Below are 14,348 nucleotides of genomic sequence, written 5' to 3'. Positions count from 1 at the left end.
CTCTTCTCCTGCCTCACGACGCTGCAGGGCACTCTCATCGAGTCTACAAAAACCATTCATCCATTGCAAGTGTGCCACTAGTGCGTGCTGCGAATGCTCGCCGAATAGTCGGACGACGTCGCCCTCTGCATGTGTTGCTCCTCATCCGCCGGGCTCGTTCCGTTCCTTCCTGGCGCCGACGTCGACGCTCCCCTCCTCAACGACCTTGGCAGGAGCTTGTTCAGCTTGAACGACGGTGAGTGCGACCTGTTGCTCGCGAGGCTCGCTCGTCTCGATGCGGCACCTGGCGGGAGCTGGAGGTAGGGCGACGAGCCGGCAGACGCCATCGATAGCGCCTCTCCGCGCTCGGTCGCAGGCGAGTCTCCGCCAAAGCTGAGCCTTCGCAGTCCGGGGAATCGCCGGCTCGGCTCGGGATCGGCGCTTTCGCGTCGTGGGGTGTGGAGGTGGAGCATGGCGTCGACTTCGCCAACCGAGTCGCGCCGCTCGTCGCTCGACGCCAACGAGGGCGTGCTGGCTTGAGCCGCTGCTTCCAGCTCGTTGTTTCGGCCCCACTCGTCGCGGATCTGGCCCGCGAGCGTCTGACCGGTTCCTTGTCGCACGTGCTCCGGCCGCTGCAATCCTTCCTCCGATCGGCTGCCATCGCCATCGTCGTCCGCTTCGAGCGCCTGGCTGTCGATACTCTGTCCATCATCCCCGTACGCCTCTCCGCCGCGATAGCTGAATGTGTCCGTGGGAGACTCCACTAGATGGCTGCTTCCGTCAAACGACGACCGCCCCGCTGGCGTTGGCGGCTCGACCGCAATGTCCAACGGCGCAAGCGACTCCCTTGCCTTGGACGCCTGTCTGATGGCACGGATGCTCTCGATCGCATTGCGCTTGCGGTTCGGCCGGTGCGTGATGATATCGCGCAGCAACGTCGACTTTTGGTTCCAGGCTGCCTTGAACACGTCCTTCTTGAAGGTGTCCGCCAGGTCAACATATCCAAACGTGCTGTTGTGGTACTCGAAGTTGGGCGTGCGGAAGACGAGGTCGTACAGATCTGTGATCGACTTTTCCTTCTCGCCCTTGTAGGACAAGCAGAAGATGGTCTGCGAGATCTTGACGTACACAAAGGTGCGGTATGCCGAGGCCCGCGAGCGCATCTCGGCCGCATTGCGCTGCGCAATGGCAAACTGGTCGCCGCGCCGCTCGTCGTCCGATCCTGCATCCCTGCCGCTCGCTGGCGTGCCTGGGCGCGACTTGAGCGACGCCTTGGCCGTTCCCGTGCTGATCCCACCCGTCGCAACACGAGTGCGGCCCGAAACGCTGTCTGCATCGTCCTCGCGCGACCCGTCGGACGAGGGTCGGCCGACCGACAGCAGATCCGTGCTCGACGCATTGCGCGATGCCAGGTCGACCGTCGAGGCGTTTCGTGAGCTCGCATTCGTGCTCGGCCTTCTCGACGTCTGCGACGACGCTGAACCCGTCAGGTTTTTCCTGCCCCCTAACAACCGTGCCAGAGGCGACTTCTTCTTTGCAATCGCCTTCTCCTGCCGTCTCGTCTGATCTTCGAGCCGTTTCTGCTCCTCCTCCTGCTTCTCTCGCTGTCGCTTTGTGCCGAAGATGTAGTCCATGATCTTGCGGCCCACCACCAGCTCGATCTGGATCTTGACCGGGTGCAAGTTGAACTCGAACATGTCGACGATCGAGATTCCTCCCACCGGCGGAAGCACGCTCCACATGGCATCGAGGAAGCGCCCTTCCTTGGCCATCGGATGGTCCGGGGCGCGCAGATACTTGGCGATGATCTCGGCAAACATGGCGTCGGGATCGACGCTGAGCGCCTGCAGGTCCTGGATGGCGAGCGTGTTCGCAGCCGAATTGTCTGCCTTGTTGAGCCACGAAAAGCTGATGCCGCGCAGAGCAAGCTTGGTCACGAGCTCGCCCGCCTCGTCGCCGATCATATTCCAGGCGACCTCCTGCGCCTGCGTCATGAACCGGAGTGCTGATTTCTTCTCGCGGTCCGCGCCGCCCTTGCTGTCCTGCGACGTGGTGATGGCCTCCATGATGAGATTGAGCTCGGTGACCAGCTCAAGCACATCGCGGAGGACCGCGACGTATTCGGTGCGCCCACGCTCGTTCAGACGATCTGCAACGGCGCGGTACTGCTCGATGAGCGCCTGCGCTTCGCGAATGCGCACCTGCAGTGCTGTGACAATGTCTGCGAGCCCAGAGACATCCGTGAAGTCGTAGCTGAACATCATCTCCTCCAACCGCTTGGCATGATCGCGATGCGCCGGGTCGCGGTACAAGATCAAGTCCGTCACCACATTGTACAACGCCGCAAAGTGCTCGCTGTTGGCAGACACCGAAAAGCGTGGACAATTGAGGAGGATCATGTCCATGTGATGGTGGAGGTGGTCCTGCACCGGCTTGCCGTCTTTACGGAATGTCGAGACGGAGCGCGACGAATCAGACAGACGCAGCTTGTTGAACTTGTCGTAGTACATGCTGGCGTTGGTGTGCGGGACAATGCGTTCAAAGTCGCGGCACTGGCCATGCATGTCGACGAGCGCCTCGAGAGGCAGAGCAACAAAGCCGTGCCTGTCGGCGCGCGCTTCCACCAAGTAGGTCGACTTGGAGCGCGCGTTCGGATGCCAGCATTGCAGACTGTCGAGCGCGAAGAAGTTCCTTCGGAGCACGGTCGCGTTGACCGAGTCTTCCGCACAGCTTTCGTCTTGGACCGTATAGTTCTGCAGCCTCGTGCGGAGCGCCGAGACGATCACGGTCGAGTTGTCGTCCACATCGCTGCGCAGCACGATCTGCGGCTTGAGTAGCACACAGACGTTGCTCTTGGCCACGTTGAAATCGTCCGAGATGCCGTCCGTGGGGCGCATGCCTGCCTCCAAGCCTTCGTCCTCTTCTCCCTCGTTTCGGGTGCCCCAGCCCGATTTGCTGTAGCCGTCCTTGCCACGCATGTGGTTGATCATGTCATCGAGCATCTCGTGCAGGATGTCAAGGCCATTGGCACCCTCGGTGCTTGGTGTCAAGTGCTGCGTGCTTCGACCCGCGTCGAGGTAGTCATTCATCTTCGTAGCTGATGGGCGACCTGCCTTGTCCTTCTTCTTGAGCAGCTCGCGGATGTACCGCACCGCCGTCGCCGTCATATGGTGCGCATATCCTCGCCTCATCCGCGAGCTGTAGTAGTACTTGAGCAGCAGCGTGCGCGTCGTGTTGCTGAAGAAAAGCGTCGGATTATGCGCGATGTAGCGATTGTCAAACATCCCGAGATCGCGATAGAGAGACGCAAGATCGGTCGCGTTGAGCGTAAAGTTGCGATCGATGGTGCCCGATCGCTTTGGCGCCGGAATCCCTTCTGCCTTGGCCCGCTCGATGCGGTCTGTGTCTTCCTGCAATCGTCCGAGATGCGCGATGAAGCCACTGAGGATTCTTTCGCGGCCGTGCAGCTCGTTGAGCCTTTCCTGCTGATCATCGACGCCCTCCGAATGACTCTGTGACTCTGCGCTGCCGTCGTCGCTCGAGTTGAGTACCCGATCGATCTCGCTGCGAATCGTCTTGAGCCTGTCCTGGGCGATCTTGCGCTGAATGCCGTACGGCTTGTCGTTTTGGCCGACCATGCAGACGTGGCTCTTCTCGCTGCCGAACTTGCTGCGCTCGAGCTTGCTGAGCAGCTCCTCGAGATCGGCACCCTGCTCGCGACTCCTCTTGCCGTTCGCCGCCCGCTTCTGCGTCTCCTTTGCGCGCCGCTCGCGCTTCGAGTCCACCTTGCGATAATAGTTGAACTGCGGACACACCATGGCCGGGTACATGCGGATCTTGGGCGACGGATCCTTGATCGCCTGCGAGTCCAGCTCGACCAGATCGTTCATATCAACCCACTCCAGCTCGTCATCGGAGATGGGCACATCTTGAGCAAACAGGTCGTCGAAGATGCTCTCGCCAACCTCCTGCTCGTCCATGACAGAGGGGATCTCGCAGTCGTCGCGCATCTGTGCGGCGAAGGTCTTGAGGTCGATCGACTCGCAGCTCACCTCGGCCTCGTAGAAGGGCTTGTGGAAGACGATGCGCGGCTCTCCGAGCTCGGGCCGCTCCTTGACCATCTCTTGCTGCCGCTGGTGCATGTCCAAGGTGAACGCATTGATGCGCGCCTTGATGCCGACATGCGTGCGAAGACCCCTCGCCCAGTCCTCCTTGTTGAACTGTCGGTACTGATGGGTGATGAAGAGCGGCTCGAGATCGATGCGATACTTGATCGTCCCAAGGAAGCGGCCGAACTTCGGCGACGGAGGGGGTGATTCGGGGAAAAGCTGTCCTGTGCGGATAGGCAAGCTCATCGCACTGTTGAACAGCCTCATCCACGCCCAGAAATGTGCCCAGGCCAGCGGAGTGAAGTAGAAGTTGTTGACCGCGTCGAGGCGCGAAGCATGCTTCTGCTGGCCGCCATAGCTCGAGATGCCGTTCTTGGGCGAGAAAACGGACAGCGAGAAATGCAGGTGATGCGACCTCCATCCGCGATACGAGTCGCGCCGCTCGTCTTCCGGCAGCGAATCGAAGTGCTCGCGCGTCTTGGTCACCACTTTCCAGTGATCGATGCGCTCAAAGATGCGGCACTCGCGATAAAACGGCTCGCCCTTGCACTTGGGCCGTCTCGGACAAGTCTCGTCGTCGCACGTGCGCTCGCCATGCAGGCCAGCGCCCCAGCGCACGCCGTTGGTGAGCTTGATGACGATCTTGCGGAAGGTAGGATCCTTCATGTATCGATGCATGCTCGAGGTGAACGAAGCGCCAAGCGACTTGCGATCGTACGAGTCGTGATAGCTCTCCTCGCCGTCGCGGGACGATTGCTGACTGTTGCCATGCTGATCGCCGCCCAGGATACCTGTGGCAGCATGGTCGACGTAGTCAGTCAGATCCGGCACCGCGAGCACGTACTCGTGGCTTAGGATTTGGAAGACTTCCTTTTGCGGATTGTCGTAGCCGATGCGGATCTCGACCCCGCCTTTCCAGGACTTGACCCAACCTGCGTCTTGACCCTGGATGCCGTACGGATCGCGGCCGCCCTTGAGATGGATGTTGAAGCCGCCTTCGTCCTCAAGCTTGATATTGAGGTGACCATGGAGGATTAATGGCAGCTTGTCCCAGAATCCAAGCTTGGGCGACGGGTCGTGCGGCGGTGGTGTGATGCCATCGATGACGCGCATGACATCCTGGATGGTCGGCTGGATCGATTGTCCCCACACCAGCCTCGTCGGAAACGGCGTACGCAGCCGCACCGTCGGCGTGCCGTACGTCTTGACCGGCATGGCCACCTTGGGGATCACAATGCCGTACTCGACCGCGTCAGGACGACCGGTGGCTGCCGGAACAATCACAGCCGGCACGTGTCGAATCGACTCGGGCCCGCCCAGCTGCTCGGCGATCACAATGTCGCCTTCGAAGCACCACGCTTTGCGTGCGTCGCTCTCGGATCGATGCGTGGGTGGCACGTGCAACAGTGGCATCGGGTAGTCGCGCAGCGTGACGCGCCACTCCTCCATTTCCCACTTGATATGCAGGGGAACCAGCAGCGAAAACGGCGTGTCCTTCGGTATTCCAGCGCCCTTTTCGTGGATGAAGTCGCGCAACTGATCGATGGGGAAGTGCGCCTGGCCGACTTTGAGGCCGACTCGATACATGGTCGAGCGCACGAGGGGCGCGGCTTTGCCGATCGGCAGCACGTTGATCGGCAGCTCGTCGTGACTCCGCGAGAGGGGAAAGCGGCCATAGATGTTCTTCAGTACCGCCTCTTGACGGCGGATTTGCTCAGAGCGCGCGTTCGTGTAGCGACGCACCCAGCTCGAAGAGTTGAAGGCGTCGAGCGCCATCCTCGCCTCCTCGTAGCTGACGTGCTGCTGCTTGGAGGCTGTGAAGCGCGTGTCGTGCGACGTGAAGCTAGACGCATCCTCGGAATCGCTGTCTGCCGATGCGATGGACGATCCGAGGCTGACATTGCTCCGGCCCGAGCGGAAAGAGGTGCTACTGTGTGGCATTTTGGTAGCTCCCAACTCCTCCGCTTTTGCTGCAAACGCAGACTCGCGCTCGTCGCGCGCTGAATTCTCTGCGAGACCAGCGCGCCAGATGAGGTTAAGCTTGGTTTCAAAGGGGTCGTCCTGCGCCTCGAGAGTAAGCACACGGATGTTGATGTCGATATCCGGGAGCAGTTTGGGTTCCTCGGCGTACGGCGTGATGATCGAGTCATCCCGGCTCTTGAGGAACTGATGGACGATCTGCTTGGTCGCCTTGATGGCCACCGACGTGTTATCGATGATCGGATTGACGGCGTACCCATACGGAATGCGGATGAGTGCAGCATCTCCGTTGACCTTGATCTGAACCTTGCCTTCGGAGCGCTTGGGAGGGAGCATCACTTTCCAATCGCGCAGTCGCACTGCTTCCTCCCATGCGTCACCTTTGATCTGCTTCGGACTTTCCACGGCACCCATGGCGGTCTCGATAGAGACTGCGAGACCGTCTTGCGGATTGGATCGCACCTCTAGCCTTCGTACGCGGATGAAGATTTGCACGGCCCTTGGCAGCGTCACAAAGGTGTGGACCTCCTTGATGTCGAATCGGCATGAGAAACTCGGACGGTGATGGCGGACCGGAGTATGCGCTGACGTGCCTTCCTGCTTGGTGGTGCCCAGGCCGACATCCGGTCTGCGGGCGCTCTGTGCTAGGTCCTTGAACGTAGCGAGTGCCAGCAGAATGCAGTAGGTGTGCAGTATATCGATCTTGAACGCGAGCAGGTTGGTATTCTCCGTCGTGACGAACACTTCGTCCTCGCTCGTACCAGCTAGCCCTGCCTTATTTTCGGCGTGAGGAGGGCGGACGACCGCCTTGACGGCAGCGTACGGCAAGAACAAGATAAAGTTACTGCGATCCTGCTGGCGGAATCTTGGCCGATGCTGCGTCGACTGATGAACGCGCTCATCGCTCTTGTCGAAGTTCCAAATGCCTTCAGCCAGCAGCGAAGTAGCTGGGCGTTCAAGCGTCTCGCCCTCTGATGCCTTCTTGGCAGCTCGGCCGGCTTGCGCTTTGGCGCGCGCAAAGGGTTCCGAGGCGGTGCCCTCCGTGTGTTGTCGTGTGGCCAGCGAGGCGTCTAGGATCGGGAAGAAGCCTGCCTCGTGCAGAACGACACGCGCCAGACCGACACGGCCGTGCCGAGTGGCGAGCGACACCGCTTGCAGTTGTAGATCCTCAGAGAGCTCGAGGGCAGTACGAGCACCCCAGTTGGTTTTTAGGGTCGAGGCGTTCGTTTTCGTCTCGGTGACGGCTGCATACTCGAGCACGATCCGCTCGGCCTCGAAACCAACGCCACGGGCGACATCATCCTCGATGCGATGATCGGGACCGCCAAGGTGTGCAATTGTGCGTCCGATCGAGATGTAGAGCGCCAATCCACCAGGAAGACGCTCGACTAGCGGCTTGGGCTCGTGCACCGACTTTGGATGATTTCGCATCGCGTCGCTCGCAACGCCGTCAGTTTGGCCTTCTCTGCCGGCCATCGTGCTCTCTTGCTTTGCGCGCACAATGGTGGCGGCGATGTCTGCGTATGTATCAAGCGCACGCGGCTGCCATGCTTCAATGTCGACGTCTTCGATGTTCGCGCGGAATTCGGCGACGGCATCGGCGGCAGACAGCGAAATTTGTTCGTCGCACAGCGCCGAGCCACGTGGCTCAGCATTGCCGGGCACGCGTCCCAGGCCGTGCACCTCGAAGCTGTGCATGGCTAGCAAATGATGCTGCGAAGTGCCGCGGGATGGCGAGGACTGAGTTGTTGCTGATGCCGGTCGCACAAAGCGGCCCTTGGCTGAGCTCGCCGCTGAATTCAGCGAGAGGAAGAGCTCGACGGCATCGACGGCCAGGCATGTCTCGAACTGATAGCGCAGGTTGAACCTGGTCTCGGCGGCCATGGAAGACTTGCGGGTGTATCCGGGCAGCCGAACCTTGCCGGTCTTGGACATGGCGTCGCGTATCGATGGGCGCCGCGCTGTGGCTGGCGCTTTGTCCGCTCGAGATGGTTTGTGCTGCTGCAACTCTTGCATCCGTCTAAGTGTCTCCTCCATGGTCAGATTGGTCTCGTTGTATCGCTGCTGCTCTGGCTCGGACAGGCCGGGCGTGACGGCCTCTGGCTCCGCTGTCAAAGTCGCCACCGACACTTGCGGGCTCCGCATGGGCTCTTTCTTGGCCTTGCCTACTGCCTTGCACATTTCCTTGCCGCTGATGGGCCACTCGAGAGTGTCGGCCTTGAGAGCCTTGTAGGCAGCGCGTTTCTCGGCAATCGGGCGCTTGACATACTCGTCACGGTACTCTCCGAAAAACATGAAGTCGATGTTTGGAACGGACAAGATGAGCTGCCTCGAGCAAGGCCCATCGTCCTTGCTGAAGCGCGGCGTCCTCTTTTCTGCTTGTGAACGACAACTGGCATCGAGCACAAGAGAGATGCGCTTGATGTGGAGTCCTGCTGCGATCCTCGGCAGTCTGGGAACGCCTCTGCCGCCTGCTCTTGGACGCCGAGGCTTATCCGACGCCGACGCGCTGCGCATTGCCTGTCTTTGACGATTCACTTCGTTTGCGATCTGAATCAGAGCCGTGATGTCTTCCAAGGTGACGTTGCTCTCGACACCACCGACCGAGGTTTCGACCGCAGCGACATGCTCGTTCGGGTCGCCCGACAGAAGCATGCGTGCCGACTCGGGGCACGAGGCGAGCAGGCCGAACGGCGTCCAGGACGATCGCGACTCAACCGAGAGGTCGCCAACAAACAGCAAACGCGAGCCTTGACTGCGCGCATGCTCTCGACAATGGACCTCGAGGCTGGCGAGGCTGATGTCGACCAGGAAGACACGTCGATGGTCGATTGCGACGGATCCAAAAGGGGAGGCCGCGAGATTGTGCTTTTGATCCGCCGACTTGTCGTTCGCGCTTGTCTTCTTGGATCGATTCGGTCTTCCTGCTGACTTCTTCTTCGCTAGGCCACAGGTGCCGAGCCAGCGGCGATGGATGGTGTCTCTGGGATCGCTGTGCTTGAGATCGAAGGAAAAGCCGGCGAGGTTTAAAGCGAATTGCCTAGCGGGTGGCGAGCTAGCAGCATTCGAATCTTGACCCATTTCCTCCGTGTGCGGAGCTGTTGCCAGCAACATGGTCTCGGAAGACGCCATGACACGGACGGAGGGTAGGGAGAGCGATAGAGACGAGATCATGTGAAGAGCAGTGGCTGCTGGCGAGCTGTGACGCATGCCTGGTGGCCGGGGATGACGCGGATGTGGCGGATGCGTGCCTTTTTGACCGCCTCCGGGTGCGTTGGCAAAGTTTGTTTCATGCGACTTGCGACCGTCTACGACGCGCAAGGCGCGATGTGCCGCATCGAGTCGAAGAACAGCGGCTCCAAGGGCGAGCTTTGCCGACAGCGTCTTGTCGCCACCAAGAGCGAGGTTGGAGCCCATGAGGATGCTGGCGGTGAGCTCAGTGACGCCGTTGATGGAGAGGATTCTGGCGCTGGTTGGGATGGTCTGCAACTTGTCCGAGGGGAAGTCGTCTGACAGATGTTTGCGAGTCCAGCCTGAATCGGCATGGAAGTCTGAGTCGACAAGAGGCTCGAGAGCCCAATCTGCCCATCGGTCAGCAAAGCCGCGGAGAGAGGTGGAGGACATTCTGGACAAGCGGGAGGCACTGTTGCTGCGTCTTCGCGGAGGGCCTCTTTGCCGATAGCCGGAGTCGATGCTGTCGTCGATCGGGAGCGATGGATCGTCCTGGGTGGTGTCCATGGCAGCGTCAGACTGACTGGGCGAAAAGGGCCCAGATTCTGCGTAGGAAGGAGAGGTTGCGCGAGCTGGTGATCTGGAAGAAGCGGCGTCACTGTTGCGGCGCGAGCTGACCCTGGAGTTGGGATTGGACTTGGCAGAAGGCTTGAAGTTGGCTTCGAACAGTTCGATGCTGTCGACGCGGATGTGTGCCTTGACGGAGCTGGGAGACATGCCAGCGACGAGGTAGCTGGCGACGCCGCGGGCGCCGGAGCCCATTCGGGTGGGCATCATTCGCATAGCATCAAAGAAGGTGCTTGGCGAGGCACGATCGGCGGCGGCATTTTCGTTGGATGCTGACTTGCTTCTATCGGCGTCGGTGGCGGAGCCAGGAGACATGGAGAAGGTAAGACCTGCTCTGCCGATGCGGGCGACTGCTTCTGCCTCCTGAACGTACACCTCGATGCGGTCGATTTCGACGGAGACGAGGGAGGTGAGGACGGGAATGCTCGAGGTGAGCAGGTAGAGTGCGGCGCGGAAAGCACGGAGCACGAGGCTCGTGATGCGTGGGATGACCGAGGTGCGGAACCACGAGGCAAGGCTGAGGACCGAATGGAGGGACATGAGGCCAGCCCGATGGAAAGTGAGGTAGAGGCCCGAGCCAGGTGGTGGGGCGGGTGGATGTAGCTGGTGATCGAGATGCGCGGAAGCATGTGTCGGGGATGGGAGAAGGTGGAGCGAGGCAGGCGCTTCGGCTGTTGGTGACAAGGAGGGGCTGCTCATGAGCCTTTGGAGCCTGAGCTCTTCCTGCTGCTCCCAAGACAAGGCCGCAGGGCTGTGAGCAGGGCTTGTTGCATGCTCTCGATGCTTTGGTGGTTGCTGGGCATGTTTGTGGTGGTGCTTGTGGTGGGAAGAGCGAGGAATACGTACGCCGACTCCTTGGACATGAATGGTGATGATGGCGCTGCTCTTGCGCGGGACGACACTGGGTTGGTCCTGGGCTCTGCAGAGGAAGTAGGGCAGGTGGTAGGAGGCGTAGATGCGCTGCACTTTGAGTTCGAGCTGATCCTCGTGTCTGGAGAAGGCGGCCGAGTCATTGTGGAATCCCTTGGAGCGGTACTCGATGCCTCGGATGCCACGGATGCCCGCTCGCCTGATGCGAAGCTTGCCGCGGAAGAGGATGCGCGGTAGGCGTGGCAAGACGGAGCGGAAGAAGAGGGCTGTGGCCAAGAGGCCGACGAGGAATGCCCAGACGAACCTCCAAGGACTCGATGTGCTGTCCGTCGAAGTCGCACCCATGGCCGGCAGAGAGGACGCCATGGTGAGGCCAAGAGAGAGCAAGAGTTGGCCGACGAAGCCGTCTAGGTGGTGAGAGTCGCCATGGCTGAGTGGTCGAGGTGTGCTCAAGGCGAACGTGGAAGGCGTAGCCGCGATGAATGCGGGCGACGGTGACGAGAAGGATGTGGTGAAGCGGTGAAGTGGGTGCGGTCCGTCACCCCCTGCACGAGTAGCTGCAGGATGCGCGTTTCAAAAGGACGTGCGTCGCTGCGTTGTGACGGCGGTTGCGCCGGATTTTCCAAGCCGATTCTCCGAAAATAATGCTTACGGACCGGGACCCTTTGTGCTCACTCATGCAAGGCCGCTGCCGCCCTCTCTGCCACCTTCCCTGACGAGCCGAACGACGTTCCAATGGGTTGCCGTGGTCGCACACAATCCTTCGAGCGTCGACGAAGCTTGCATGACCTCCACCACATGCATGAGTCTGAGCCTGACGGTAAAAAGCAGCCAAAATCATGGTCGTGCTGGGAGTCGAACCCAGGTGGCCAGAAATTTCGAATGAACCCGCTGGGCGGAAGCCTCAAAATCTGGAATGCTAAACCTCTACATCACACAACCTCACTTGTGCCCGCCGGCTCGAATTGCGCGTCCTATATCCCCGCGATGCTCGCCGCGCAGGACCAAACAGCGCGGTTCAGAAGTGGAGGTTTGCTGCGCCAAAACCATCACGATCAGCGCTCACCTTGCTACCTTTGTTCCGCGACGCTGGTTCTGACAATGGCAGACCCAACAGAGGCCGCTGCAGCGAGCAGGCGGCAGGAGGAGCTGCAGAAGCAGGTAAGCCTGACACGGCATGGTGTGGTTGAAGCAAGGGCTAACTGACACTTGCGTTCCTCCTACCTTTATCGCTGCGCAACGGTGTCGGATCGTGCTCAGCTTCAAACGCTGCAGGTTCTCGAATCAGAGCTCAAGACACTACCTTCGGACGCTGTAAGTGACCTGCTCACAGGAGAGAGACATGCCGATATCAAGCATTTGCTCACATCGTTGCTTCTGCGTCGACAGAAGGTGTACAATGCCATCGCAACACCGCTCGAGGCGCCACTCATCGCGCACGCGCATGGCCAGCATGCATTCTTCCCCAACCTGGACGCCAAGACCTCCCTGCAGGACGTTCAGCGTGAGTATCACCTGCCCCGCCACAGTCGATTCCGGCACTAAGCTGACAGTCGTTGCTCGGTGGATTGAAATGCAGGTCAAAAACGGGTCTTACTCGCGAATCTCGGGCAGCTGAACGAGTGATCTACAACCAGATACTGCACAAAGCCATCTGCCGTGCCTTCGATAGCGATGCCTTGCATTTCCGGCGTGAGGAAGAGGAGGGAGGTTGGCGGCGAGGCGAAAATTGTTAGATTGCAAGGGGCGGATCGTGTGAAAGGGGCTGTGGGCGGGGTTGGAAGGGGTGGAGATGGCGGTCTTGGAGCGCGTCAGCGTGCGTCCACTCGGGAACGGCCCGTTTGGCGACGGGCATCCCGACCACCGCCTCGACATTTCCACCATCACCTACCGCACCGCCCTTGCTCCATCAGCCGGACCGATCCGACAGCCGGCGCCACCTCTGCTCCATGTATCGTCCGCTCCCACGCGTCGTTTCGGCGCTTCCGAAACGGCTCACCCGCGCTTCGGCACGTTCCGTCATCACACCATGCCGCCCGGCCATCGCATCGTCTGTGCCATCACACAGCGTATCGATCGGGCGTCTGCTGTCCACCTCGCGCGCAAGCCGTGCCGAAGCCGCAGCAAAGCCGGCTGCGCCCACAGCGTCGTCGAGTGCCTCGGCGAGTTACAGCGACGGTGGGCCTGCAGTGCCGGGTGTCACAACGGACGCCAAGTCGCGCGCAGTGTACATCACGTGGGCAAGCGGCATCACGAGCAAGTTCCACAACATCTGGCTACGCGATCACTGCCGCTGTCCACAGTGCTACCACCCAACTACCAAGCAGCGTCTGCTGAATACGTTTGAGATCGCACCCGACGCACAGCCCATCTCGGCCGAAGCAACGACAGAAGGGTTGCTGGTGCACTGGCCTTTGCTGCCTTCGGAACGAGCTGCTCAGCCCGCAGCACCCGAACCAGCACAGGGTACAGAGGAGGCGGCAGGAGAAAGCGCTGCGGGTCCACAGCATCCGTCGCTGTATCCATGGCGATGGCTCATGCGCAACTCGTATTCGCCACTGCTCTCCGACCCCGTCACCGCAGCCAGCGACGACACAGGCCTCAAGGGCATCGAAAAGGTGCTTTGGGGCAAAGGCATCGGCTCGGCCCCTCCGACAGTCAGGTACGACGAGGTCATGGGTTCCGACGAGGGCGTGCTCAAGTGGGTCACCAAAATCGTAAGTTTGCTCCCCACCACTCTCATGCCTCGGCTTGAGCTTAATTTGCTGACGAAAAGGTTGCGTGTGGCTATTCAGGCACAGTATGGATTTGCATTCGTTTCGGGTGTGCCGCCCACACCGACGGATACGGAGGCGCTCATTCGCCGCATCGCCTTCATCCGCGAGACGCACTACGGCGGTTTCTGGGACTTTACCTCGGACCTTGCGCATGGCGATACGGCCTACACCGACCTGGCACTGCAGGCACACACGGATACGACCTACTTCACCGATCCCGCTGGGCTGCAGATGTTCCACCTGCTCAGTCACACGGCGTCGAAAACCTCCGCAAGCGGGACCAAGGGTCCTAGTGGTGGAGAATCGCTGCTGGTCGATGGCTTCCTGGCTGCAGCGGTGCTTAAGGACGTTCACCCGGAGGCGTACGATACGCTCAGTAGGGTGCGGATCCGCACGCACTCGGCCGGCGACGAAAATACCATGATCCGCCCACTCCTTGATGGCGGCTATCCCATCCTGCAGCACGACGAGGCAACGGGCGAGCTCGTGCTGGTTCGGTACAACAACGACGATCGCTCGGTGCTGCGCATCGACGCCGACGATGTCGAACCGTTCTACGACGCGCTCACAAAGTGGAACGCCATCCTCACCAATCCCGAGGGCGAGTATCGCGTGCAACTCAAGCCCGGCACCCCGCTCATCTTTGACAACCACCGCGTCCTCCACGGTCGTGCCGCCTTTGTGGGCAATAGACGCCTCTGCGGCGCCTATGTCAACCACGACGACTACCGTTCCAGATTGGCCGTCCTCCGCACCCAGCTCGCCGAAAACAGATCCACTAGAGGCGTCTGGGATGACGGCCTCTAGCCACTCTAGCACCGCAAACACACTCTCT

General features: G+C 60.6%; 2 protein-coding genes and 1 non-coding gene across 3 annotated transcripts; 1 reads left to right on the top strand and 2 right to left on the bottom strand.

Annotated features, from left to right (window-relative positions):
* Positions 1–77: 77 nt before the first annotated feature.
* PAN0_008c3637 (uncharacterized protein) lies at positions 78–11,102 on the bottom strand (the record flags this gene model as incomplete). The annotated part of the gene is made up of 1 exon (XM_014801138.1): positions 78–11,102. The coding sequence occupies one exon, from the start codon at positions 11,100–11,102 to the stop codon at positions 78–80; it is 11,025 nt and encodes a 3,674-aa protein (XP_014656624.1).
* Positions 11,103–11,576: 474 nt separating this feature from the next.
* PAN0_t008c0004 lies at positions 11,577–11,678 on the bottom strand. Its single transcript has 2 exons — positions 11,641–11,678; positions 11,577–11,611 (listed from the first exon to the last, which is right to left on the bottom strand). It is a non-coding gene; the product is annotated as a tRNA-Gln (tRNA).
* A 159-nt stretch (positions 11,679–11,837) lies between these two features.
* On the top strand, positions 11,838–14,320 carry PAN0_008d3636 (trimethyllysine dioxygenase; the record flags this gene model as incomplete). The annotated part of the gene is made up of 6 exons (XM_014801137.1): positions 11,838–11,897; positions 12,012–12,050; positions 12,126–12,240; positions 12,351–12,428; positions 12,552–13,453; positions 13,532–14,320. 6 exons carry the CDS (start codon positions 11,838–11,840, stop codon positions 14,318–14,320), a joined length of 1,983 nt encoding a protein of 660 aa, XP_014656623.1.
* Between the last annotated feature and the right edge of the window lie 28 nt (positions 14,321–14,348).

This window comes from Moesziomyces antarcticus (assembly GCF_000747765.1).
Source record: "Moesziomyces antarcticus DNA, scaffold: scaffold_v10008, strain JCM 10317, whole genome shotgun sequence".
In the NCBI taxonomy this organism is placed as follows: domain Eukaryota; kingdom Fungi; phylum Basidiomycota; class Ustilaginomycetes; order Ustilaginales; family Ustilaginaceae; genus Moesziomyces; species Moesziomyces antarcticus.
Note: the sequence above shows the minus strand (reverse complement) of the source record. Positions and strands in the feature narration are given on the sequence as shown.